We start from the raw sequence: 26,668 nt of genomic DNA on the forward strand, positions 1-26,668 counted from the left end.
TATTGTGAGTAGAATACATACAACGCTTACAGTAGTGAGACTTTACAACTAGTAATAAGACTAGGGGCATATTCAGACCAGGGTTTCAGTTAGCTGGCTAAATTAGGCAGTATGCATTTCGAAAACATACGGAATTGTTTGAAACCTGAATATTTATTTCATGTTATGAGGCATTTCTTCCCATGCTTCAAAGTAGCCTATAGGCAAAATATGACCATTTAAACATGGAGGCAATTATTTTATCGACTGCATAGGCAACACGAGTTTCAATTTTGGGGAAGCTTACAATTTATCCTTGTACCATTTATGATTTTCATATGCACATTTTCATAGAACAGTTTCATTTCAATAATGTTTTTGTTTCTCAAATCATTGTCATGAATTAAAATGATAAAAAAAACAGACACTCATTAATCACATGGATCACTCCAAACAAAAGACAATGAAACAAATTGACAAATATTGTAAATGATAGTTATGAAATAAACCAAAACTTGTTTCTCACATATGTAGCAGGTTGTGACCTCTGCAAACAACGTTTCCACTCAGAATGAGAACAGTAAAGGACTGTAATTAATACATGCATTAACAGAAATGTACTGTATGTAACCAAATGACTGTGATTAATGGTACACTTACTACTGGGGACATATGTAATGGAGAATTGATATGAATAAAATGAAAGGGTAAACGAAACACACAATTAAACAATGAATGTGAAAGCATTGGCGGGAGACTCCTATGTCTTCGCCACATACTCCTCCCCTTCTTGTCTCAACATTTTTGTTCGTGGATGCCAAGGGAAGCCAGACTTGACCAAGAAAAAAACTCTGCTTCATAATTTTCTTTCAATTCGCAAGAGGCTGAACGCTTATCACCTGATAAAGCATCCGAGCGAGCAAAACAGCACCCCTCTGTCTCTGTGTGTGTAGCCACCCTGATTGATGCTGTCTGCTCAAAAAGAGTATGACATTGTTGCCACCCGTAGCAGACCGTTTGTTTCATCAAGATGAAAGAGCGGAAGATGGCATTGGCATTTCTCTAGAAGCAGACCTAGGGTGAATCAACATGTTTTTTCTACTTGCACACACACAGACATAAATAAGAAGATAGATAGGAGTGATTATATAATTTGGGCAAATTTATTTCCAACAACGAGAATGGGTTGCTAATATGACTAGGACTGTGCATTTGGCTTCTGGAAAACGAAAGAAAGTTGATATGAAAAACAATAGAACAGGAGAGAAGTGGTTCCCTATTGGACCCACAGCTATGCCACTTCTCTCCTGTTCTATTGTTTTTCATATCAACTTTCTTTCGTTTTCCAGAAGCCAAATGCACAGTCCTAGTCATATTAGCAACCCATTCTCGTTGTGACATCTTTAGACTCCCTCTTCCTAAATTTCGAACAGAGATTTTCATCTCCGTCGCATATGGAACCGCGTTATCAGGTGCACTTTTTAGAATGGTGTTTTTCCGCAAATTGCATTTTGGCAAAAGTTTGAAAACTGTCTGCTTCCTTACGGGAGTTGCATGTTCTGTTAAGATGCATTACCATAATCTAAATGTGATTTCTGTCATTCTGAGCACCGCGGGTGGACGCCCTAATGGGATATGCAAATTTCTCAAATGGCCAGTAGGCTAAATTAAAATCTGTTGTCCAGGGCCACATTTCCTTAACGAAAACCCTGATTCACACTAGTGCTGTTTTAAATGTTGCAGATGGAAATGTAATATATAGAGCTTACAATTCACTATTCTATCTGACAGTCATTTCTGTTGTACACATTTCTATCTGAATTTTCTGTAATGTTGCGATCTTATAAATGAGCCCCTGAGCCAGTAACTCTGTTCCTGTCTTCATTACAATTGACAGCACAGACTGATAGATACCATGGTAACATCATCAGAAGAATTGACCTCCAGGACTGGACTGATACCATGGTAACACCATTATCATCATTAGAAGAATTGACATCACAGACTGAACTGATACCAAGGTAACACATACCCGAAGCATCTATCACCCTCACACTGTTGTATTTAGCCTGCCTTGTGGTACCATCTCTCTCACATTCTACAAGGTGTTGAAGTACACCAACATGATGTCTTAAACAGGATGTCCTGAGATACATTTTAACAACAGATACAGTACCAGTCAAAAGTTTGGATACACCTACTCATTCAAGGGTTTTTCTACAAAGTAGAATAATAGTGAAGACATCAAAACTATGAAATAGCACATATGGTATCATGAAGTAACCAAAAAAGTGTTAAACAAATCGAAATATATTTTATATTTGAGATTCTTCAAAGTAGCCACCCTTTGCCTTGATGACAGCTTTGGACACTCTTGGCATTCTCTCAACCAGCTTCACCTGGAATGCTTTCCAACAGTCTTGAATGAGTTCCCACATATGCTGAGCACTTGTTGGCTGCTTTTCCTTTACTCTGTGGTCCGACTCTTCCAAAACCATCTCAATTGGGTTGAGGTTGGGTGATTGTGGAGGCCAGGTCATCTGATGCAGCACTCCATCACTCTCCTTCTTGGTCAAATAGCCCTTACACAGCCTGGACGTATGTTGGGTCATTGTCCTGTTGAAAAACAAATGATAGTCCCACTAAGCCCAAACCAGATGGGATGGCGTATCGCTGCAGAATGCTGTGGTAGCCATGCTGGTTAAGTGTGCCTTGAATTCTAAATAAATCACTGACAGTGTCACCAGCAAAGCACCCCCACACCTCCTCCTCCATGATTCATGGTGGGAAATACCGTTCACCCACACCGCATCTCACAAAGACATGGCGGTTGGAACCAAAAATCTCAAATTTGGACTCATCAGACGAAAGGACAGATTTCCACCGGTCTAATGTCCATTGCTCGTGTTTCTTGGCCCAAGAAAGTCTCTTCTTCTTATTGGTGTCCTTTAGTAGTGGTTTCTTTACAGCAATTTGACCATGAAGGCCTGATTCACACAGTCTTCTCTGAACAGTTGATGTTGAGATGTGTCTGTTACTTGAACTCTGTGAAACATTTATTTGGGCTGCAAGTTCTGAGGCTATTAACTCTAATGAACTTATCCTCTGCAGTAGAGGTAACTCTGGGTCTTCCTTTCCTGTAGCGGTCCTCATGACAGCCAGTTTCATCATAGCACTTGATGGTTTTTGCAACTGCACTTGAAGAATCTTTCAAAGTTCTTGAAATTTTCCGAATTGACTGACCTTCATGTCTTAAAGTAATGATGGACTGTCATTTCTCTTTGCTTATTTGAGCTGTTCTTGCCATAATATGGACTTGGTATTTTACCAAATAAGGTTATCTTCTGTATAGCACCGTCACACACATGTGTGTATATAGTATGTCACACACAACTGATTGGCTCAAATGCATTAAGAAGGAAAGAAATTCCACAAATTAACTTTTATTAAGGCACACCTGTTCATTGAAATGCATTCCAGGTGACTACCTCATGAAGCTGGTTGAGAGAAACCCTGGCCAATATAAAATACATTTTGATTTGTTTAGAAAGAAAAATAAAAACTATGGAATGAGTAGGTGTGTCCAAACCTTTGACTGGTACTGTACATTTTCTCAGAAAACTGGAAAAAGACTCTCTACTCTCTTTCATGAAATAAAAAGCATTTTGAGAAGTTTCATTAATGGAATTGTGCACAAAAGGAAAAATTGGTTTAATGTTGCATAGCTTACAGTTTTAGAATTAAACTCTAAAGAAGGTTGGACTTCTTGAGAAAGGGGAAGAAATAAACTTAGCAATGCGTCAACATTTAAACCAACATTTATACCATATAACATTTATACCGAAAACTACAGTCAAAACAAAATATAGATCAGTTAGAAGCCACTTTCAGTTAACAGTCAGCTATTTAATGTGTCTTAGTTGGAAGGGAGGGAAGGAAATACACAGGAAGTTAGAAGTGAGAAAGAAGTTCTCTGCTCGTACAGCAATATTTTTTATACATTCAGTAAAACTCTTCCCTTCTCTTAACCACAAGCATACAGTTCTGTTTTCACTCATTATCTGGTATCTTCACACCTTGCAAAGGCATGACAACACAGTCACTTCACTCTGCACCGTTGTTTCTGGTAAACAATATTAGCTAACTACTGCTCTCTAGTCATGTATAGTATCAGCATTATGTCATGTTATATGTGGAGAACTCGTTCAGTGAGATGATATGAATGTGTTTTGTCATGACATGGTGGGTGGATTTGGCACCACCATTTTAGGACGTGTTACACAATTAAGTGCAATGCTCTCATCAAGTATATTAGTTACTCAGAGTAAGAGATCGGTGGTAAGACTTAATACGGTAATTATAGATGACAGCGCTTACTCTTACTCAGCCTATGTGTGTTACTTCTATACACATGAACTCATAGGGGAAAGTGGATGGATGACGAGGGAGGGGAGAAGAGGGGGATGATGAGGAGGAGAGGGTGTGGCTTGAATTAGAAGCTTTCACTCTTCACAACTCTTTCACAAGCTGTCACAGGATGTCTCAGAGAGTGTGTCAGAGGGCAACAGAACAGAGTGTGTGTGTCTGTGACAGAGAGAGAGAGCACCCAGGTTTATGTATGTAACGTAAGGAGGAGGAGGAGGAGGAGAGAAGTTATCGTTTGGAGATAAATGTTACTCACTGTGGAAAAGAAGAGTATTAAAACTAATTTCAGCCAGGTAAGAATCACATTTTCATGACAGAATAACTAGGCCATTTATTTCACATTTGGTGAGGTTACTTTTTCTCTACTTCCTGTGAATGTGGTTTATTTACTGTTTGACAGTTATGAATACTGTATTTCTCAATTTGTATCTCACCCCACTGTGACCTTTATGTGTGGTTGGGGTTGGACCATAACTTGGGAAACACCTAATTAGTACATATGGCAATACATGTAACTATGACATTCATTACCAATGAAACGCTGCGTTTGCCTTGCAGCATTGCGTTGCAGAGGCAGTTGCAGTGTGTTCGGTGTGGTGCGTACATTTTAGACGGCTTGACAAAAATGGTAGCAGAATGTGAATGTTGAACTTCTGTTGCATACATATCCAGATGATGCTGCGTAACATTTTGCCCAATGAGGCTGTCGGTGTGTTCGAAGTGTGAGCCTTAGATCAAATCAAATTTGATCAGATACAGCAACTACAAAAGGGTCTTCCAGTTAAAACTGACCAGTGAATGTCAGTTAAGAATTGGTACCCTGCCTATGTCCTGATGATGATGGCAATAAACTCCAATTCCTGTTGGGTGATTCAATGATGATCACATAGTGAAGGAATGGAGAGAAGGAGAAAGGAAAGGGTGACAAAGCTCTAAAAACAACTGCTTTCTAAAATGCATTTTATTAAGATAGATGAAATGTGTTACAAATTCCAAATGGAGATGCAATAGACCTATAGCTAACCTACAGGCACATACATAGATTAACCTATAGGCATGCCGATCTAGATGGACTGAAGAAATCACAGGCAAAAGTTGTTTTGTTTAAAAGAAATGAAAGGGAGTGAAATTGGGAAGACTGTAAAACAGCTGTGTGACATGTAGAAGTGAATTGTAAGTTAAGAGAATGCTTTTTGAAAAGAGAAGAGGAAGTTAGTTGCCAGTGAAGAGTGAGAGAGTGATGAAACGGACGGAGAGAGAGAAGTCAAGTGACTGGTTAGGGAGGTCAAGTGAGTCCTAATATGCTCCTCAGTGTGTGTGTGTGTGTTTGTGTGTGTGTGTGTGTGTGTGTGTGTGTGTGTGTGTGTGTGTGTGTGTGTGTGTGTGTGTGTGTGTGTGTGTGTGTGTGTGTGTGTGTGTGTGTGTGTGTGTGTGTGTGTGTGTGTGTGTGTGTGTGTGTGTGTGTGTGTGTGTGTGTGTGTGTGTGTGTGTGTGTGTGTGTGTGTGCCCCTGACACAGGAAACACCACCCCTGTCTTCCCCTTTCAAAAGATCACTAGAGGTGTCTCTATGTGATAGACAGACAACAGAGAAACAGAGAGGCAGGACAGATGCCAATAATTTGAACTACTAACTTCATGAAGGGCAATTCAAATGCAGTTCATAACCATAAGTCCAGGCAGTGATCATGTACTGACTGGTTAAGCTCTCAATCAATCATTCCCCTAAAGGTAACCGCATTCCCCATGTTATTATTTTTCTATTTCTCTTTTTTTTTCCTCTGCATTGTTGGGAAGGGCTTCTCAGTAAACATTTCACTGTTAGTCTACCAATAATACTAACTTCATAAATGGAGGTTGAAGTGTAGTTAATTGATCCCCCTCTCAGGCCTTTAACAGTACTTAACATAAGGAATAACAAACAACACAAATCCATAAAGACTTCTCTTTTCTCTCATCCACTGGACAAGTTAATGACTCTGGATCCAACGTAAAGAGGAAGAAGGGAAAATGATGTTGGATCATCAGATCACTATTATGCCAACAACACCAGGCCTATGCTATTGAACAGAAAAGCAACATTGGCTGGCTGGGTCTGACTGTCATGAAATGATATAGTCATAAACCAGTAACTGTAGTTAATAGTTTATAAACGGATATAATCTGCAAATCATGTCAACTAGAATTGAAGGATTGTGTGTGCTGTGTCTTGTCTGTCTGTGCGCGGCAGTAGCCCCGAGACTGCCGCGCAGAAATATCAGCCCGCAGAGAGAAACAGGAGATTGAACTTCACTCAACTTTCTTGAGCAGTGGTCACCAACCGGTCGATCACGATCGAAAGTCGATCTCCAAGGCATTCTTAGTCGATCGGCAAACATTTCTGTAAAAAACACAACAATAAACATAGTTCCATTTTGAACCATGTCATGTGTCTGAAGGTACAAGCTGCCTTCCCGGCGGGCCCAGAAAGCAAATCAAGAGCACTAAAAGACTTCCTCTGGCCAAAGGATGGCTCAGATGACCGTGTCTGCAGTAATGTAGCAGGCATAAAAGAAAGCTACAGCAAAGTTGATGCTGTGAGGTGTCAAAACGTTTAAAACCACGACTAGAGAGCGACTGTCAACGAACACAGCAAAGATCTGATGTTTTTATGAGTGAGTTCATGTTTAAGTTCTTACTCAGCAATGTCAACACTTTTGTATTCAACACTTTTATAAGCCATAAAATGCACATTCTTCCTATTTCCAATCAGCACTACAACAAGCACTGCAGCAGTAATGAATGAGTAGGGAGGCGAATCAATATGTTTGCGTTGTTGTTATTATTAGAGGCTTGGGTCGTTTTTAATATTGAGGAATATTTCACTTTCTCTGTTCATAGGAGTAACAACATGAATGTGTGCATGAGGCAGAAATAATGCTGTGTGACTCGAGTTTCTCCATCAGCTGGAAGACTGTGTCCCTTTTTGGTCAGTGTCAGTGGAGGAAAGAGAGAGCGGAGGGATGATGAGAGGCGAACCCTCAGTCTGCTGCTCTCTCCATCAGCTGAGACTGACCATCAGATTCAGGCACCATTAGCCCAATAAAAATAGAAAGCAAATTATTTAAATGTATGCTCACTATATGATCACACTATTACCGTTGTGATCATATAGTCTACCTCAAATCTTGAAAAATAATTGGAAAAAATGGCCCGAACAGCAATTGGTAGGGCAATTCAAGCAAAGCCAGTATGCGGTGATAATATATTGGGCCTATAGCTCACTTCACAAACCTCATTGCTACAGAACTGTTTTTCATTGGTTAATGTTGCATAGGCTTACATTTTTTAAGTCATGTATAAAACAAAATCTCAGCAGTAGATCTCAGCTTGCATTTTGATTTAAAGTGATCTTGACTCAGAAAAGGTTGGTGACCACTGTTCTCAAGTTTTCCCTGTTAACACCATCAACGTTTCCTTTTACTGTGGCAATTGTGATCGAATCGATGCAATATTAGCCACTTTCAACGCAACATACCGAAACAAAACAAACTATGCAAGAGATTTTGTTGTAGGCAGAACACATCGGAGAAGGATTCTATTACATTGACACACACTACTCAGCCCATAGACCTGTGTGGCCATTTACAGTGCCTTCAGAAAGTATTCAGACCCTTTGACTTTTTCCACTTTTTGTTACATTACAGCCTTATTCTAAAATGATGGGGTACACACACTACCCCATAACGACAAAGTAAAAACTGTTTTTATTTTTATTTTAGCAAACTTATTAAAAATAAAAAACAGAAACACCTTATTTATATAAGTATTCAGACCCTTTGCTATGAGACTTGAAATTGAGCTCAGCTGCATCCTGTTTCCATTAATCATCCTTGAACGTTTCTACAACTTGATTGAAGTCCACCTGTGGTAAATTCAATTGATTTGACATGATTTGGAAAGGCACACACCTGTCTATATAAGGTCCCATAGTTAACAGTGCATGTCAGAGCAAAAACCAAGCCATGAGGTTGAAGGAATTGTCCGTAGAGGTCCAAGACAGGATTGTGTCGAGGCACAGATCTGGGGAAGCGTACCAAAACATTTCTGCAACATTGAATGTCCCCAAGAACACAGTGGCCTCCATCATTCTTAAATGGAAGAAGTTTGGAACCACCAAGACACTTCCTAGACCTGGCCCTCCAGCCAAACTGAGCAATCGGGGGAGAAGGGCCTTGGACAGGGAGGTGACCAGTAACCCCATTGTCACTCCGACAGAGCTCTAGAGTTCCTCTGTGTAGATGGGAGAAACTTCCAGAAGGAAAACCATCTCTGCAGCACTCCACCAATCAGGCCTTTATGGTAGATTGGCCAGACGGAAGCCACTCCTCAGTAAAAGACACATTACAGCCCGCTTGGAGTTTACCAAAAGGCACATTAAGACACTCAGACCAAGATTCTCTGGTTTGATGAAACCAAGATTGAACTATTTGGCCTGAATGCCAAGCGTCACGCCTGGAGGAAACCTCAACCATCCCAATGGTGAAGCATGGTCGTGGCAGCATCATGCTGTGTGGATGTTTTCAGCAGCAGGGACTGGGAGACTAGTCAGGATCGAAGCAAAGATGAACGGAGCAAAGTACAGAGGAAGAAAATGATTTAATCAATTTTAGAATAAGGTTGTAACGTAACAAAATGTAGAAAAAGTCAAGGGGTCTGAACATTTTCCGAATGCACTGTACATTGAACTGGACTGTGTTTAGATCAGTCGTGAGTAGATGCGCTTGTTTTGAGATCAAAGTGAGAGCTGAATATAGCCGCGTGTGCACATTTTGTTAATATCCTTTACTTGTTAGTGAGTTATTAGCCCAGTTATAGATCACTTGTAGTCAGCAATAGGGGAGTGATTGCTTCCTACAAGAACACAAATGTGTAAATTTCTAGACATCTTTGAAAAGCGAGTCAGTTAGAGCTTTTTTTTTGTATTTTGAGACAGACTTGATTAAGCTAAGTAGCCAATAGGCAGAGGGTACAGTAGCACGATGTGTCTGATCCTCTGTTATAATGTTATGGGAATAATAACAGCTATTTCCATGTTAAAATGTTATGGGATGCATTTTCTCCATTGTTTTTGATGGTTGGCCACTTTGGTAGGCCTACATTATGATCAAATAGCCTACAAGGCCACTGTTAAAACTGTAACTTAAAGTGGGTACATCAGTGTTCACAGTAAACTCACGCATAGAATTTTCACACAATTTGCGCTCAGCAGACCTGAAATTTGCTCAGTGCCGAAAATAATTAGAGGGAACATTGGTTACAGTTACTAAATCTATTAGTGAAACCACCTGTAGCTTGTAAAACAAACATCCCCTCAGTGACAGTGCTGTGTACCATGTGGCAGTGGCAAAGTACTATTTATAGAGCAGCTGAAATGTTTCTGCTGCTATTTTTGCAAAGCATACTACAGTTATGCAGCAGCGCGAGCAGAGCGGTGCGTTACATGCCAACTGGCTTTCTACGCATCTATCGCTTCAGAGGCAGGCTGGCTTGAACTAGGAGATGTGTTGCAGTAAGAGAATACTGTTTACAGTCACTCTATTTCAGTCAGTCTATCTCAGTCAGTCTATCTCTAATACGTGGATACTGTGGAGTCTGTCAGTCTGCATTGTAAACACAGAGTGTCACAGAGCGTTGTTCCAAAGTGTTTGGAACAGATTGTATCAAGACGCAGCAGGGTAGTGTACACTACAAGTATAGACAGAAAGGTTTTCAAGAGTTAGGTCAATAATCAAGTGGACTTTGTCCCAGAAGTGGGGTCATTAGCTGCACACATACATATACTCTCTAAGAACCATGGGTACAGTGAGGGGTTTTGCCAGGAACTAGGTAGCAGGTTGGTTGTAACGTTTCAGGTTGAACTATCACAGAAAACCTTGTGGAATTATTGACATCTCTTTGCAACAGGGTTTCACCCTGTCAGAGCAACAATGACGTCAAATGTGAAGCTGAGAAAAGTGGGTGTTCTAGACTATGACACACAAATCAAAGGTAAGGGAAATCCTTGTTACTGTTTTTACTCTCTAACATTACTCTACTGTACTGCTCATCTTTAATGTTTCTCTTCTCACCGCCCTCCGGTTGGTACAACATAGTTCTAGTTCCATGCATATCTGTCTAGTGACAGACTGAGTCCATATTAAATGCTTATTGACTGTAAACACATTGGACTCAATGGTACAACACAACCGTCACCTTCAGCATTTGGTTGAAGGTCTACATGTACAGGACATGGAAGTGTAGAACTCATTCACTATTCACAGTCAGTAAACAAAATGGAGGCATCCCTCTGTATATCACTCTCAACTTCCCTCTTTCTTTCTCTCTACCGCTCTCACGCTCTCTTTCTCCCCTCTCTCTCTCTCTCTCTCTCTCTCTCTCTCTCTCTCTCTCTCTCTCTCTCTCTCTCTCTCTCTCTCTCTCTCTCTCACTCTCCTGCTCCCACCCCAAGAGGTGCGTTGTCAGTTGTTGGACCAGTTGAAGGTGTTGGACCTGCAATTGGAGCAGAAATCTCAGCAGCTTCAGGACCTGACAGACTACCTGCGTAGACGCAGTGAGATAGAAGGGGAGTATGCACGCTCGCTTGACAAATTGTCCGAGAGGTTCACCTCCAAAATCAAAAGGTAAATTGCTCCAAGCTCTGTTTGTGCTATGTCTGTTAGTCCTATGGTCATTGAGTTGGCAAGACGTCACAAACAGATCTGGGATCAGGCTAGAGTTGAGATGGTCTTTGTGTCTCTGAATCCACTCTACAAATTACATGTTTCCCAGACACAGATTAAGCCTATTCCAGAACTAAAAACCAGTGTTTTTTAATTTTCCATTCTTGTAACTCTATGGTTAAACCATGTCTATGTTTAAACCATGGCCCGTTCCCTGTGCCTCTATCTTTCAGGAAGGAGCCCTGTAGTGGCCAGTCTGTGGCCCAGTGTTGGCTGGTGCTCTTGGCTCAGACCAGACAGGAGAGCAGAGACCACAGTGGTCTGAGTGAAATATGTAGGACCACCCTAACCGAGCCCCTTACTCACTGTCTGGACATCACACAGCGCCTGGCCAAGAGGGTACTGCTCCATCTTCATTTGATTCATTCAGCCAGGATAGTCCGCTCAGTAACATTTGCACTATTTTCCAGGGAGTCCTGGGGAGTCATATTCCTATGTCTAATCTGTATCTATCTCCATCTCTAATCTGTCTTTATCTCCATCTCTAATCTCTCTCTCTCTCTCCATCTCTAATCTGTCTCTATCTTTGCCTCGGCCTCTGTTTCATTCTCTAGTCATCTAACACATGTATTGGTTGATCTCTTTATTTCCAGAGTAAAGATGTCTGTACCCAGTTACAGGATGGTCTACTGAAAGTCACCACAGAGCTACAGACAGTAAGTCCAACATGTGTGGGAAACAGACACCAGTTATGAAACAAAGTATGGCATATTTTCTAAAATAGGAGACGGTGAGATGTAAAGTAGTCGTCTTGGTATTTGCATGATATGACGTGTTGATGAATGTTCTCTGTGTGTGTGTGTGCGTGTCTGCTTCAATGTTTGTGTGTTTCTCCTGGCTTGCAGGCATGGAGGACCTACTACCAGTACCATTCAGATTATGTGTCTGCAGAGGGAAAGCTGAAGGAAGCAGAGAAACAGAAACAAGGCGCTTCTAAGAAGATAGAGAAAGTAAAGAACAGCTCACATCCCTTTTTTCAAAATGTGTGTGTGTGCGCGTGTGTGCGTGCGTGCGCGTGCGTGCATGTAATGGCTCATTCCGATGTGTGTTTCCAGAGACAGTCTAAAGTGCAGGAGATTCAGCTGAAGTGCACCAAGGCTCGAAACGACTACCTCCTCAACCTGGCTGCAGCCAACGCTTCCATGAACAAGTACTATCTCCAGGACATCTCCTCACTCATAGATGTGAGTGGTGCTTCACAGCTGCTGTCTGGCGCCAATAGGGAAGACACTGGATTGTACTGAAAAGTACCAGCCATAATACACAATGACTGCAATGCAATGATGCAAACTCAGCGGCCTTGTGGTAAGAGTATCTGCCCTGAGATTGGAAAGATGGAAGTTTGATCCACGGCCGAGTCATATCAAAGATTGTAAAAATGGGATCCGAGGCGTCTCGGCCTGGCACTAAGCATTAAGGAGATAGATTAAGGGTAAGGCCCTGCGATAGACTAGCGTCCTGTACAAGGGGTGTACTTGTACATCACACTACAGAAACAAGAGATAGGCTCCTGCTTCTATGAGCCGTTCTGGCTCACACAAGCCAAGGTTTACTACAATACTTTACAATACAATGTGCATCCAACATGTTATCTACAAGCAGGGTTGGGGTCAAGTCCATTTAATTTAATTAAATTCAGGAAGTAAACTGAAAAACGCCATGAAAGTGACCCGGCAAGTAGTTTTGAACCTTTGGGTGCTTTTTGAATAGCCTTTCATGGGCAAAAATGTAACGCAATGCTCTTCAGCACAAAAATGTCAAAAAAGATGTCTGGCAGAAGTAAATTTGTCCACAAACACAAATATAATTTTAGATTTACGCTACCGGTCAAAGTTTTAGAACACCTACTCATTCAAGGGTTTTTCTTTCTTTTTAATATTTTATACATTGTAGAATAATAGTGAAGACAACAAAACTATGAAATAACACATATGGAATCATGTAGTAACCAAAAAAGTGTAAAACAAAATATATTTTATATTTGAGATTCTTCAAATAGTCCCCCTTTTCCTTGATGACAGCTTTGCACACTCTTGGCATTCTCTCAACCAGCTTCATGAGGCAGTCACCTGGAATGCATTTCAATTAAAAGTTAATTTGTGGAATTTCTTTCCTTCTTAATGCGTTTGAGCCAATCAGTTGTGTTGTGACAAGGTAGGGGGGTATCCAGAAGATAGCCCTATTTCATAAAAGACCACGTCCATATTATGGTAAGAACAGCTCAAATAAGCAAATAGAAATGACAGTCCATCATTACTTTAAGACATGGTCAGTCAATACAGAACATTTCAAGAACTTTGAAAGATTCTTCAGGTGCAGTCGCAGAAACCATCAAGGGCTATGATGAAACTGGCTCTCATGAGGACCGCCACAGGAATGGAAGACCCAGAGTTACCTCTGCTGCAGGATAAGTTCATTAGTGTTACCAGCCTCCAAAATTACTGCCCAAATAAATGCTTCACAGAGTCCAAGTAACAGACACATCTCAACATCAACTGTTCAGAGGAGACTGTGTGAATCAGGCCTTCATGGTCGAATTGATGCAAAGAAACCACTACTAAAGGACACCAATAAGAAGAAGAGACTTGCTTGGTCCAAGAAACTCGAGCAATGGACATTAGACTGGTGGAGATTTTTGGTTACAACCGCCGTGTCTTTGTGAGACATGGTGTGGGTGAACGGATGATCTCCGCATGTGTATTTCCCACCGTGAAGCATGGAGGAGGAGGTGTGATGGTGTGTGGGTGCTTTGCTGGTGACCCTGTCAGTGATTGATTTAGAATTCAAGGCACACTTAACCAGCATGGCTACCACAGCCTTCTGCAGCGATACGCCATCCCATCTGGTTTGGGCTTAGTGGGGCTGTCATTTGTTTTTCAACAGGACAATGACTCAACACACCTCCAGGCTGTGTAAGGGCTATTTTACTAAGAAGGAGAGTGATGGAGTGCTGCATCAGATGACCTGGCCTCCACAATCCCCCGACCTCAACCAAATTGAGATGGTGTGGGATGAGTCGGACCACGAAGTGCTCAAGTGCTCAGCATATGTGGGAACTCCTTCAAGACTGCATTCCAGGTTAAGCTGGACGAGAGAATGCCAAGAGTGTGCAAAGCTGTCATCAAGGCAAAGGGTGGCTGTTTGAAGAATGTTAAATATAAAATATATTTTGATTTGTTTAACGCTTTTTTGGTTTCTACATGATTCCATATGTGTCATTTCATAGTTTTTATGTCGTCACTATTATTCTACATTTACATTTACATTTAAGTCATTTAGCAGACGCTCTTAGTATAAAGAAAGAAAAACCCTTGAATGCGTAGGTGTTCTCAGAATTTTGACCGGTAGTGTACCTTATTTGACCGCATTTTCATGGATTTCTTGAAATAATCTTGAAGTCCATTCAAACGACCTGCATGACGTATTCCAATTCGCATTTTTCAGTTTGCTTCCTGAATTGACTATTGAAATGGATTTGACCCCAACCCTGCCTACGACATAAACACATCATCTTATCCCAGTGTCATCTCTCTGTGTCTCTCTCAGTGTTCAGATGTGGGCTACCACCTGTCTCTGTCCCGTGTGCTGTCGGCCTACCTGTCCAGCCGGTCCTGGGGTCAGCAGAACCTGAGTGTAGGGCTGCAGCAGCTCCAAAGTGCTGTGTCTGGACTGGACCAGAGTCAGGACAGAGACAACCTGCTACAGACACACACCAACACCTTCTGTCTGCCACTCCGCTTCCACTACCAGCCACACGACGGAGACCAGGTAGGGTGTGTGGGTTGTGTATCTCAACGTCACATGTCTTTGCTCCCACCTGTCTGATATCCCCTGATTATTCCCTGTCCCTGTTCCTCTCAGGTGTTTGAGGTGAGTGCAGAGCAGGAGATTAAGGGTGAGATGGAGACCAGGTTCCAACAGCTACAATCTAAACTCACCGGGTTCACCCAGGAAACGGAGGAGGTAAAGTCCAGTCCACCCAATCAATCAAATGTATAAAGCCTTTATCAACTGTTGTTATCAACACAAAATGCTTTACAGTAACCGGGCCATGACTCCCTCAAAAGCTTAAAATCGACCTTGTAGTGGATAAGATGGATTCCAATATATTCACTACACACTTTCTCCCTCCTAGGCAGATAAGACTCTACGGGCAGCCCGCGTTACCCTGCTGGAAGGTATCAGTGATGATGACCTAGATCCTCCACCCTCCAGCAGCCAGACCCAGGGCTCCCAGGTCCATCTTCAGTCCCCGTCTCAGAGCCAAGGTCAGGGGGGAAGCAATGAAAGCCTGACCAGCAGCAGTAGCAGACCTAATCTGGCCAGACGCAGAGCCAACCTGCAGGAGACTGAGATCCTCTACTGTACTGTGAGTCATTATTAAACTGACTTACACATAAGGGTCAGGCCAAAAGGAGTGCACTATAATAGTGGGGGTTACGGTAATGATGAAAATGAAATACAAGGAAATGACGGTGGAGGTGATGATGATGATGACAATGACGATGATGATGACTTTTTTGAATTGTGTTTGATTCTTCTCTCAGAAAGTGAAGGAGTATCTCTGTAAAAGCTCTCTGGTATCCAAACTACAGGCTAAACATGATCTGCTTAAAGTGGCTGTAGAGAAAGGTACAGCACTAACCACTTCTACAAGCTTGGGACAATAACTTTCTATCTGCATTTTTGTCCAAATGTAGTTATTGACATAGCCTTGTTCTGTTCAATGGTCTCTACTTATACAGTACTCTAAATGCCCCAATTTATGTTGTAAAGTTCAAAAGAATACAAGAACAAAAATAGCGGACACCATTTAAACCCAATGAGGGTTCGGAACATTAAAGGCAGAATCCTATTTTTTCAGATAGAACCTTATAGTTCCAAGCTCTCGAATACACACACAACAGTTCGGCATGACTTTGTAGTATAGCCTCATATACAGTACACTCATTGTTGTTCCTTAATTGCCCAAGTGTCATTTTGGCTCTTCATTTCCTATAATACAGCTGTTACAGCTATCCTAATTGTTGCTTTTTCTTCCCTTCCTAGCTGAATCAACCAATGGTCATCAAGCCAGGTAGAGTTACATTCCTCTGTAAGACCTTTATGACTGCCTCATAAGAGTAACATAACAGTTTAGGGCACTGTCTTATAGTCAACTGACTAGTGTGTCTTCTCCCCCCTGTAGAGAAAACTCCAGGAAGTGTGTTCGTGTAAGGATGAAGGGTCAACCTAGCATCCATTTCACCCACAAACTCTTCACTGGAGACATGCTCTCGTTCATACAGGTACCAGCCTACTGTTGCTGTCTGTCAACATCTCATTCTCCTCCTTAGTATCCTGATTTCAATAAACTTCTCCCAATATTCCCAGGCATCGGGCCAAGAGATCCCAGTGGTTGTGGAAAGCTGCATTCGCTTCATCAACCTCAATGGTGAGCCATTATTGTGCATGTTTGGTGCATATTGATACTGTATATTACAAACAGCTAATGGACTGTATCTATGAAGGTATTCATGTCTGTCTGTCAATCAATCCTAAACTGTAGGTCTCCACCATGAGGGTATCTTCAGAGTACCAGGGTCTCAGGCCGAGGTCAACAGTCTGAGAGATGCGTTTGAGAGAGGTAGGCCTGTCTGCTGTCCCTGTCTGCACGTTGGCATTTATTGGAATGAATCTTGTCCGGGAGGCAGCTCTGCAGGGTGGTCACTAGGATTTTAAACCTAACCCTAATCTTAACCACACTGCTAACCTTGTCTAACCCTAACATTAATTGTTTGTTTTTATATGATATAGCCAATTTTGACTTTGCGGCTAGCCCATCTGGCAGAAACCGCTCAGTGCTGCCTCCAGGACAATATTCATCCCAATAAACATCAACCTGCTCCTTGCCTGCTGCTCTAGCTGCATCTAGTACAGACCTGGGTTCAAAGTATCTGTTTCAGATCATTTGTCTTTACTGGATTAAGCTGGCATTGTGGTAAATGTAACCAATGGTACAGTCCCAAAACTGCAAGCTCAGGCAGGCTCAATTGAACAGTCAGAGTATTTAGATAGAAAGTTAATATTATTTTAACCTAGGTCTGGTGTCTATGGAAGCCGTAGTCCAGTGCTGTAGTATTGATCATTAATAATGTTGGGCAATGTGCCCTTGGTGTTCCCTGTAGGAGAGGACCCCCTGGCAGACAGCAGGTGTGACATGGACTTAGTTGCAGGAATACTGAAGCTCTACTTCAGAACCCTGGAGAACCCTCTCTTCCCTCAGGACAGCACCACTCAGCTCCTGGAGTACGCAGGTAAGTGTGTGCATGGGGGGTTGGGTGTATGTATGTATGTGTGAGGGTGGGGAGTGGGGGTTGTTTGAGTGTGTGCGTGTGCATTGGGTAGCTTTTCATATGCTTTTCCTTAATCTTTCTCCTTGTTGCACCCAACCCTTCCAGAGATTGACAACGAGACAGAGAGAGCAGCTAAACTCAAATCGGTCATCTCCTCCTATCCGCCACCTGTCATCATCGTCATGAGATACCTCTTTGCATTCCTCCATCAGTAAGTATCTTTGTTCTATTTCTAAAACATTGTCCACAAACAAACACTTATTTGGGATTTCTTTACTGTCATTGTCAAGAGGAACTAACCATACACTTACCACAAAGCCCTTGCAAATGTCAGTATTGCAAAGAAAACCCTCTGTTCAAAGAAGAGAGAAGCAGCCATTTGATGAGATAGGCGCTTTTCTAAAACACAGTTAGGTTGCGTCCCAAATGGCACCCTATTCCCTATATAGGCTCTGGTCAAAAGTTGTGCACTACACTTACAAAAAAAGGGTTCCAAAAGGGTTCTTCGGCTGTCCCCATAGGATAACCCTTTTTGGTTCCAGGTAGAATTATTTTTGGTTCCAGGTAGAACCCTCTGTGGAAAGGATTTTTCATGGACCCCAAAAGGATTCTACCTGGAACCAAAAAGAGTTCTTCAAAGGGTCAGCGAGCCATTTGGTTCAGCACTAAGAGCTTGAACTGTGAAATTTCAGCTGTCTTATTATGTTATTCTTATTCTTCTTGCCCTCTTCTCTCTTTCTCTCTTTCTCTCTCCTTCCCTCTTTCCCCCTCTTCTTCTCTCTTTCCCTCCCTACCTCTCTTTCTCTCACTCTCTCTCCCTCCCCTCACTCCCCCTCTCTCTCTATCTGTCTCTTTCTCTCTTTTCCCTCTCCCACACTCTCGCTCTACCTCCCTCCCTCTTTCCCTTTGCTCTCCTTTCTATCTCCCCCCTCTTCCCCCAGTGTATCCCAGTACAGCGATGAGAACATGATGCAGCCCTATAACTTAGCCGTGTGCTTCGGCCCCAGTCTGGTGCGAGGGTTGCAGGATGAGGATGTTGTTACTCTGCAGCCTCAGATCAACTCTCTGGTGAAGGGCATCATTTTGCAGCACGAGAGCATCTTCCCCAGCCCGGCCGAGCTACAGGGACCGGTGTATGAGAAATGCATGACGCTGGAGCAAGACGATTGGTGACAGAAAACACATAGATAAATGGACAGCGACCTAGACAAACATACACGCAAGCACATACTCAGGCACATACACTTGATGTTGATTGTCTGTGTTTATTTTGCAGTGAGGAGGGAGAAGGGGATTCAGAAATCCTCAGTAAAGGTGAGAAGGGCCCGGCTGCTAACTTCATGTGTGTTTGAGAATCAGTCATTTGACACAGGGATATTGTTTTTCCGTCTATCCTTTATGAGAAACATTAACCGAAATCTTGATTGATGTGCATTGTCCCAGTCAAAAAAATGTAATAACTCTTTGTGATCCAGAGTCAGAGTCAAAGGGAGAGCGATCTCGATCCAATAGCAGCTGCAGTTCCAGACAATCCACAGCAGGTGGGAGTGTGTCCCTTGGAGAAAAGTTCACCATACAGATCCCCATGGCTCTACATGGCAGGCCCCGCTCCCCCCGCTACATACGCAAAGAGTAAGTACTGTCGTGTAATCAAACTTGTCTGTATGTGAGTAAAATAGCTACTAACGGTGTATCTTCATGAAGGCACATGTATTGCTTACATCAAGTTGCTTCACATTACAAGCCACATGAGAGAGAAAGATGCTTTCCTCACGAACCGCTACATTCCCACAGGCCCTCATTAGCATATGCCCAATCAGGATGCAATATTCAGAACACCACATCTTCCCTTTTCAGAGAACAAAGATTAGACTTCCTTTGTCTCAATAGACCTCAAGAGATTATTTTTGCTCTTATGTCAGTAGGTCTGTTACTGCCTAGTTATTCTAGAACGTTTCTACATAGTCATGAACATCAAATATTTTCTGTAAACTTTAACCCAAAATGTCTAATTTCTTTAAACACAAATCTACCCCACAGGTAAGTTAGAACTGTAACAACTTGACAGCTGTTGTTTTATCTGATTTATTTGTTTTAACTTTGAGCTCAGTCTTTTGTTCTTGATGCTCTGGCTTATAAATCCAGTCCTTAAGGTTTACCTATTGCTCGCCCAGACCTTGCTCTGGGTGTAAAAGGTACAATGCAGAGTGTCGGAGTGGTGAAGACACTTGAATCTTCTCCTGCGTAGCGTTGTTGTTCTCAGGTACTCAGGTCCATCCATAGGGATGAGGTGATGTCTGTTTCTGCGGAGTGAGGACATCATTTTGTAAGGCTGATGGAATGACAAGTCTTGTTCCTTTAAACACAAGACCGTCGTGCACTGTGAGAAAAGCTCGTTCTGCCCAGTACAGTTTCAGCGGTCCTTCGCATCCGCTGAACTCAGACCATCCTTCCTGACACATTGTCATGATGTTTAAGCACACACTGTCGGCTTAGATTTGTTCTCTCAGATTGTCCGTGTAGGAAACACTCGCTGGAAGCTGTTCCATGATGGCAGCCACATATGTATTTGTGCTCTCCATGTGCTTCTTTTCTGCAGCAGTAGCTTTTGCTTTGACTGGCGTACGTGACAGCGTGTCTGCAGTCCACAGACTCTTTCCACTGACATGAGCAATCTTGTAGGAATAACTCATAGATCTCATCCTGAAGCGTTGGATTGGTGGAGGAAGGGTGTCCAAGGGTTGGTTCCCCAGAAAGCTCAGGAGCGGTTTGTGATCAGTTTCCAGCTGAAAGTGTTTACCGATGAAAAGGTCTCTGAAACTTTCACATGTCAATGTCAGCCCCAGGGCTTCTTTTTCCATTTGAGCGTATCTCTGCTCGGTCGTTGTGAGAGGCCAGGAAGCGTAGGCAACGGGTCTCCATTCCTCGCTCTTCTTCTGCAGCAGCACTGCTCCTAGTCCGTAGGAAGACGCATCGACTGACACTTTGATCTCTTTGTTTGGGTCGTACAGGGCTAGCACGGGTGTGGATGTCAGCTCCTCCTTCAGCTCTTTGAATGGTTTTCTTTGAGAGTAGGTCTCTGAAAGGTTTGTCCTTTTTTGCTAGCAGAGGGATGAACTTTAACAGTTGGTTCACAAATCCTAGAAAACTCTGTCGCTTGCTGATGTTGGATGGCTCCGCACTTCATGACAGCCTCTGTCTTTGTTGGGTCGGGCTGTACTCCTTAGTCCGAGATAATGTGGCCCAGGAACTTCACTTCCTCCTTTGACTGGTCACATTTGTCCATGTTCAGAGTTAAGCCGGCTTTTTCCATCTTCTGCAATGCAGCATGAAGTCTTGCATCATGCGCTTCCTGAGTTTGGCCCCAGACCAACAGATCATCCATGTGACAGACCACACCTTCCTGGCCTTCAGTGACCTCGGTCACCATTCTGTTCTGGAAGTGTTCAGGTGCTGAAGCGATGCCAAAAGGCAGACTGTTGAAGTAGTAACATACGAAAGGTGTGATGAAGGTTGTTAGCTTAACTGACTCCTCGGCTAGCGGGATCTGCCAGAAGCCCATGTTCGGTTCGAGTGTGGAAGATCTTCGCCCCGGCTAGTGAGCCAAAGTTCTGCTCGACAGTTGGAAGTATGTATTTTTCTCTACACACTGACTCATTGAGACTGGTGAAATCAACACATATCCGCATGTCCCTCTTCTTCTTTGGGACAACCACCGTGCCGGCGCACCAGTCCGTGTGCTCCTCCGCTCTGGTGAAAACCTTTCCTGCGCTCTAGCTCATTCTTGAATTTTGTCAGCCGGGTTTCAGCTTGATGTTATTTGGTTATTGTACTGTGCCAAGACCGCTGCACAGCGTTGGATAGCTTTTTTTCAGTGTGTAAATCAATGTTGTGGAGTCGAGCAACTAGCTCAAGCTTTGTGATCGCTGGTCTGCCTAGTAAAGCTGTGTAGATCTCTGAGGACATACACCTCCTCCAGTGTCTCCTTTTCTCCCTTTCCTAGAACCAGACGTGTGACGCTGATCACATCCAGCGGCGCTCTTCCTGGTCCTAGCAGAGGTTTTGTTGGTTTTTGCAGAGCTGGCTTGCTGGTTCCCGTTGAAAATGTGATTGAACACATTGTATGGGATAACAGTCTCACCGGCACAAGTGTCTGTTTTGAATTTCACATTTCTGTTCATCACTTGAATGTCAATCGTCCATAGGTCACCTCCTGATTTTATTGTTCCTAGGAAAATGCTATCATCTTCTTCTTGAATCTCGTTTAGGGCTTTTGATGACATACACACACGTTGGTAATGCCATTTCGTCCCCACAGGAGTGACACACTATTTCATTATCTGCACACTGTGATCTTGGATGTGCAGGGATTTTGCCACAGTTTTGACACTGACTGCTTTTTGTCATTAGCATTTTCATGGCTAGCTTTCTCACGCTGGAATTTCTGTGTCCACTGGCTGCCTTTCTGCATAACTCTATCCACTGAGCATGCCTCTTTTGTTGTTACTGTGTCACCTCGCAGGCAACTTTGATGCTGTTTCACTTCTTCAGTCTTGCCATCTCAATGACTCTCTCTAGTGTGAGATCTTTATCTAGCTGCATACGTTCTGACAGATGCACGTCTGCTAACCCAATGACTAGCCTGTCTTTAATTAGTTCATCATACAAAAGTCCATAGTTGCAATATTCTGCTAGGGCATATCTGTGACAAAATAATCCACTGTTTAATTTTCCCCCGGTCTCCACATGTTAAAGCGATCTCGCTCATAGATCACATTATTTTTCACAATAAAGAATGCATGAAATCTGTCTCTTATTTGTCCATACTGTTTTTGCTCGAGTTCGTTTAGGTTTAGACCCTTCAAAACGTCCTCTCTCATACAGTACATGAGAGTGTTTAGCTGGTTCTCCTCGATAGATTTGTGAAGATTCTCCAGCAATGTCTTCCATGCTGATTAGCCTCCTCGATTCTCTTCCCAAAAGTTTTCAACCAGGTACTGTAAGCTAAACTCTGTTAGTAACTCGTTCTAGTCCACTTCGAACACCATGTCGTGTAATCAAACGTGTCTGTATGTGAGTAAAATAACTACTAACGGTGCATCTTTATGAAGGCACATTTATTGCTAACTTCACGTTGCTTCACATTACGAGCCACATGAGAGAGAGATATGCTTTCCTCGTGAACCCCTACATTCCCACAGTATATGGCCAATCAGGATGCAATATGCAAATAACACCACAAGTACCATCAAAGATATTTCACCTATTACTGTGGTACCTGTACCACTGAGACTTTAAACCACATTGTAGCCCAGTGGCGGTCAGTGCCGTTTAAGATGAGGGAGGAATCATTTTTTTCATGAGCATGGCCTTTTTTCTATTACAGCATATTGGATGACTGTCATTCAAATTCCATTCACCCAGTTCAATGTAACAGTGATACGTTTAGGCTACTATATGATACTCAAATTTTCCCTATACCCATCATGAGGTTGCTATAACCTAGCCTATGAATGAAGTTTACAACGTAGTCGCACACAGGTCGAGGGAAATTTGAGGTGACAGACAGTGACACATTCAATACCGCCTTGCACACTCTTGCCTGCGTCTAGATGATATAGGGTGTAATCATTAATCCAACCATTATAAACGAGAGTTTCTATTGGACAAATTCAGGTATGTTTATCCCAATTTTGTCCCGTTTGCTTCCGTTTAAGAAAAGTTTTTCAACAGAATCAGCGGAATGAATACCCAGTTCACTTTCATAGCAGCCAGATTGTATTCCTTCTCGCATCTATGTGATCTCCACCTCTCACCTTTTCCCTTCGCTTGTGGACTTCAATGCACAACACATCAGCTGTATGTGACCAGGCGAATAAACCTTTCCAAGCCAAACTATATCATAACCGCTACACACAGCCTACATCATTGTCACCATGTTAGCTAAAGTAACATCCTAGTCAACATAGATAATAGAACTAACTCGTTAGTAAACTCGCTACAATCATGCAGTAACGTTACAGTGTACAGTCAGTAAGCAGTTTAGCACTTACAACGGCGGGCCCCAGAGGCAATAAATTAGGAAAACCTTGACTTTGAAGAGATACAGTGTTGCGTTGGATAGTCATAGCCAGCTAGCTTTCATAGCAGCCTCTGTTTGAGCAGGGTGTTTGAGTAGGCTAAACTACCTAGCTGCATTTGCAAAGTAAGTGAAACTGAAAGTGAAAAAAATTCATGAAATCTCTCTTTCGCTCTCGCTTTTCCTTCATTTAGGAAGAAATTAATTTGTTAACTGTTCAACTATTGTCTTTCTCTCTCTTTGACTCAACCTCTCACCACATTTTATGCACTGCAGTGCTAGCTAGCTGTAGCTTATGCTTTCTGTACTAGATTCATTCTCTGATCCTTTGATTGGGTGGACAACATTTAAATTAATGTGCAAGAGCTCTGATCGGTTAGAGGATGTCCCCCGGAAGTTGTCATCATAATTACTGTGTAAGTCTATTGAAGGGGGTGAGAACCATGCCTCCTAGGTTTTGTATTGAAGTCAATGTACCCAGAGGAGGACGGAAATAGCTGTCCACCGGCTACACCATGGTGCTACCCTACAGAGTGCTGTTGAGGCTACTGTAGACCTTCATTGCAAAATAGTGTGTTTTAATCAATTATTTGGTGACTATATATGTGATTATATTTAGTATAGTTTTATCTAAAAAGGATAACTGTTTAAATGTTGTATTTGTATGAAATTCACTGAGGAGGATGGTCCTCCCCTTCCTTCTCTTAGGAGCATCCACTGCTGTAGCCATAACTTTGGTAGTAATATGTACCATCTACTCTGATATTCACAGGGTATTTTGACTTGTTATTGTTGTATTGTTTTAGCACTCATTGTCATAAATTGTAGTGACCTAAATAAGCTTAAGCGGGGGAACTGAAATTCTGAAATTCTCTCTCCCATCTCTCTTTCTCTCTGTTTTTCACAGAGCCCAGGACCTGTCATCCAGTGAAGATAGAACAGTTCAGGTTGACAAGGTCTGACATGTTTTTCATTAAGCTAATATTTAATATTTTATTTCTGTAATTACCGGCAGCAGCTGTTGCAATTACTGTTGTCATTTTTGAACTCACTAAGCGTGCATAATAAGAGGTTTGCGACCACGCTAGAGGGAGTCCACTCCAGTCCAGTGAAGAGAAACATCTCTGTCCTCTATTCTTCTCTTTTTTTCTTCCCTTCATCATTGTCCCCCTCCTCTCCTCCCGTATTCCCTCTTTTCATCTCACAGGAGGTCTGCCGCCAGATGAGCTCTGTCTTCAAGGAGCTTATTGCTCGACAATCATTCCCTCCTCCATCCTCCTCCACCCCCTCGGTCACCTCATCCCGCTCTTCCCAACCTCCTCCAGAGCAGAAGAAAGGAGGGGTCGGGCGCAGAAGGGAAAGACCTGTTTAGATCTGACCAACTGGACTGGTAAAAAGAGAGAGGGGACCAGAATGAATTAATGGCTAGATGGATGAATAAATGAATGAGAGGGTATGAAAGGAAGGAGAGAGACGAAAGAGACGAGAGACTTAGATGAGATGACACAGTGTAGGATGACAGGTTGTGACAGCAGCCTTTGACAGTGGGATTACAGATGGCTGGGTTACAGGAACCGCAGTCAGTTCACTGTACTGTATGAGTCTGCTCAGACAGCAGCCTTCATTGTGAAGCCTGTGAATGGACAGTCACAGACAAAAGGGTTTGACTCCTACTGTGAAGCCTTTTGTTCGTGTGTTTGATACAACACACCCCAATGACCCCCACTCTGATTTTCACTGTAGGGCTGTGTCCATATTCTCCACACTTTTCCCAAAGTGTGCACTTGCACACTCCACGCCATGGATTTGAAAAGCATTGGATGGTATGCATTAAGGGGATTCTTGCTATTGCAAGTGGACAGACAGGTTTTGATTCCCACTGTGAAGCCTTTTTTTGGTTAGCCTGATCCCAGATCTGTATCTGGGACCAGGCTGTGTTTGATAGAACCCCAGTGACCCCAGTGCCAATGCTACACAGTCAATGGCAGGTTTTGAGTTGCTATATCATAACTTATTTTACCCACAATGACTTGGAATGTACACTATTATCAGTGCTGTTTGTATTCTATGCTCTTGTGGTTATGGGCCTATGGAGGCCCTCTATGCCCAATGTGTGCAATGCCAACACCAAGACAAGCGCTCACTATCTGATTTGGTCAGTTCACGGTTCATGTTTGGGTAGGCCTATAATTATGAACATTCAACGGCCATATGGTCTTTGAGATCCTATAAGACATATGTTCTAACAACCTTTATCAGATGAGATGTACATTTTAACATTTTACCAGCAAGATCTCCTGTCTGTGATTGAGTCATTGAGCTACTGATAACGATGAACCTTTAAATGTTGTATTGCTATTTTTATATAGTTTTCTGGATCTGATGATTGTTTGAATAAATGTTTTTGTTGAATTAGTTCAGAATTTCCCATGTTACTGTAGGTCTGTACTTCACATTGTACTGGATACTGAGAAGATATTTGCAGTTAGACATTTGCTCACTAGATGGCAACACCAACTCACAGAGAGGATGCAGTATGTTTGTGTCCTATGTTGTAGGAGTACTGTATGTTCTAGATGGGGGAAACTAATGGGACGTGGCTGACGTGCAACTGATATTTCATTTCTGAATTGGTTAAAATTAGGTTAGGGTTTGGGTTTGGGAAGATTCCGTTTTTAGGTTTGGGCTAGTCATGCTGTCAATGGGAAGCTGGACAGAAAGGTCAGCTGTAGTCTGTCCCATTCTTGAAATGTCCTGCACTGTTTTCAGCACACTGTGCTCCAACAACATATGCATCCCATTATTAGCTGTTTGACAAGGAGAAATGACATGATGTAATCACTGTGACTCTTACACTGTAATTATCTGCATTTGGGATTAGGAAACGGCACAGGCTTGAAACACTTTGAGCAGCAGAGAAAGTGTGAAACGTTGCAGGAAGTCTTCGTCAAGACAAACACATTGTGAAACGTTGCAGGAAGTCTTCGTCAAGACAAGGCATGTGGCAAACCTGCAGAACACTATCTGCAGCAGATAGTAGCCTAGTGGTTAGAGTGTTGGGCTAGTAACTGAAAAGGTGCAAGTTCAAATC

The 26,668-nt window shown here is 42.5% G+C and overlaps 1 protein-coding gene across 3 annotated transcripts; it reads left to right on the forward strand.

Annotated features, from left to right (window-relative positions):
- Positions 1-810: 810 nt before the first annotated feature.
- LOC139542184 (SLIT-ROBO Rho GTPase-activating protein 3-like) lies at positions 811-25,992 on the forward strand. Of its 3 annotated transcripts, none has more exons than XM_071347293.1 (22): positions 811-1,058; positions 1,877-2,000; positions 10,349-10,432; positions 10,893-11,064; positions 11,337-11,502; positions 11,757-11,819; positions 12,009-12,347; positions 14,710-14,931; positions 15,025-15,126; positions 15,299-15,532; positions 15,711-15,795; positions 16,213-16,240; positions 16,352-16,451; positions 16,537-16,597; positions 16,712-16,789; positions 17,331-17,459; positions 17,604-17,709; positions 18,440-18,667; positions 18,775-18,812; positions 18,974-19,130; positions 24,485-24,533; positions 24,785-25,992. In XM_071347293.1, exons 3-22 carry the CDS (start codon positions 10,372-10,374, stop codon positions 24,947-24,949), a joined length of 2,583 nt encoding a protein of 860 aa, XP_071203394.1. In that variant the 5' UTR covers positions 811-1,058; positions 1,877-2,000; positions 10,349-10,371; the 3' UTR covers positions 24,950-25,992. The 3 variants fall into 3 exon arrangements, with proteins under 3 accessions (XP_071203394.1, XP_071203393.1, XP_071203395.1); XM_071347294.1 differs by lacking the exons at positions 811-1,058; positions 1,877-2,000 and adding an exon at positions 4,511-4,697 and having other exon boundaries at positions 12,009-12,113; positions 12,219-12,347; XM_071347292.1 differs by lacking the exons at positions 811-1,058; positions 1,877-2,000 and adding an exon at positions 4,510-4,697.
- The last annotated feature ends 676 nt before the right edge of the window (positions 25,993-26,668 follow it).

This window comes from Salvelinus alpinus, chromosome 17 (genome assembly GCF_045679555.1).
Source record: "Salvelinus alpinus chromosome 17, SLU_Salpinus.1, whole genome shotgun sequence".
NCBI classification, from domain to species: domain Eukaryota; kingdom Metazoa; phylum Chordata; class Actinopteri; order Salmoniformes; family Salmonidae; genus Salvelinus; species Salvelinus alpinus.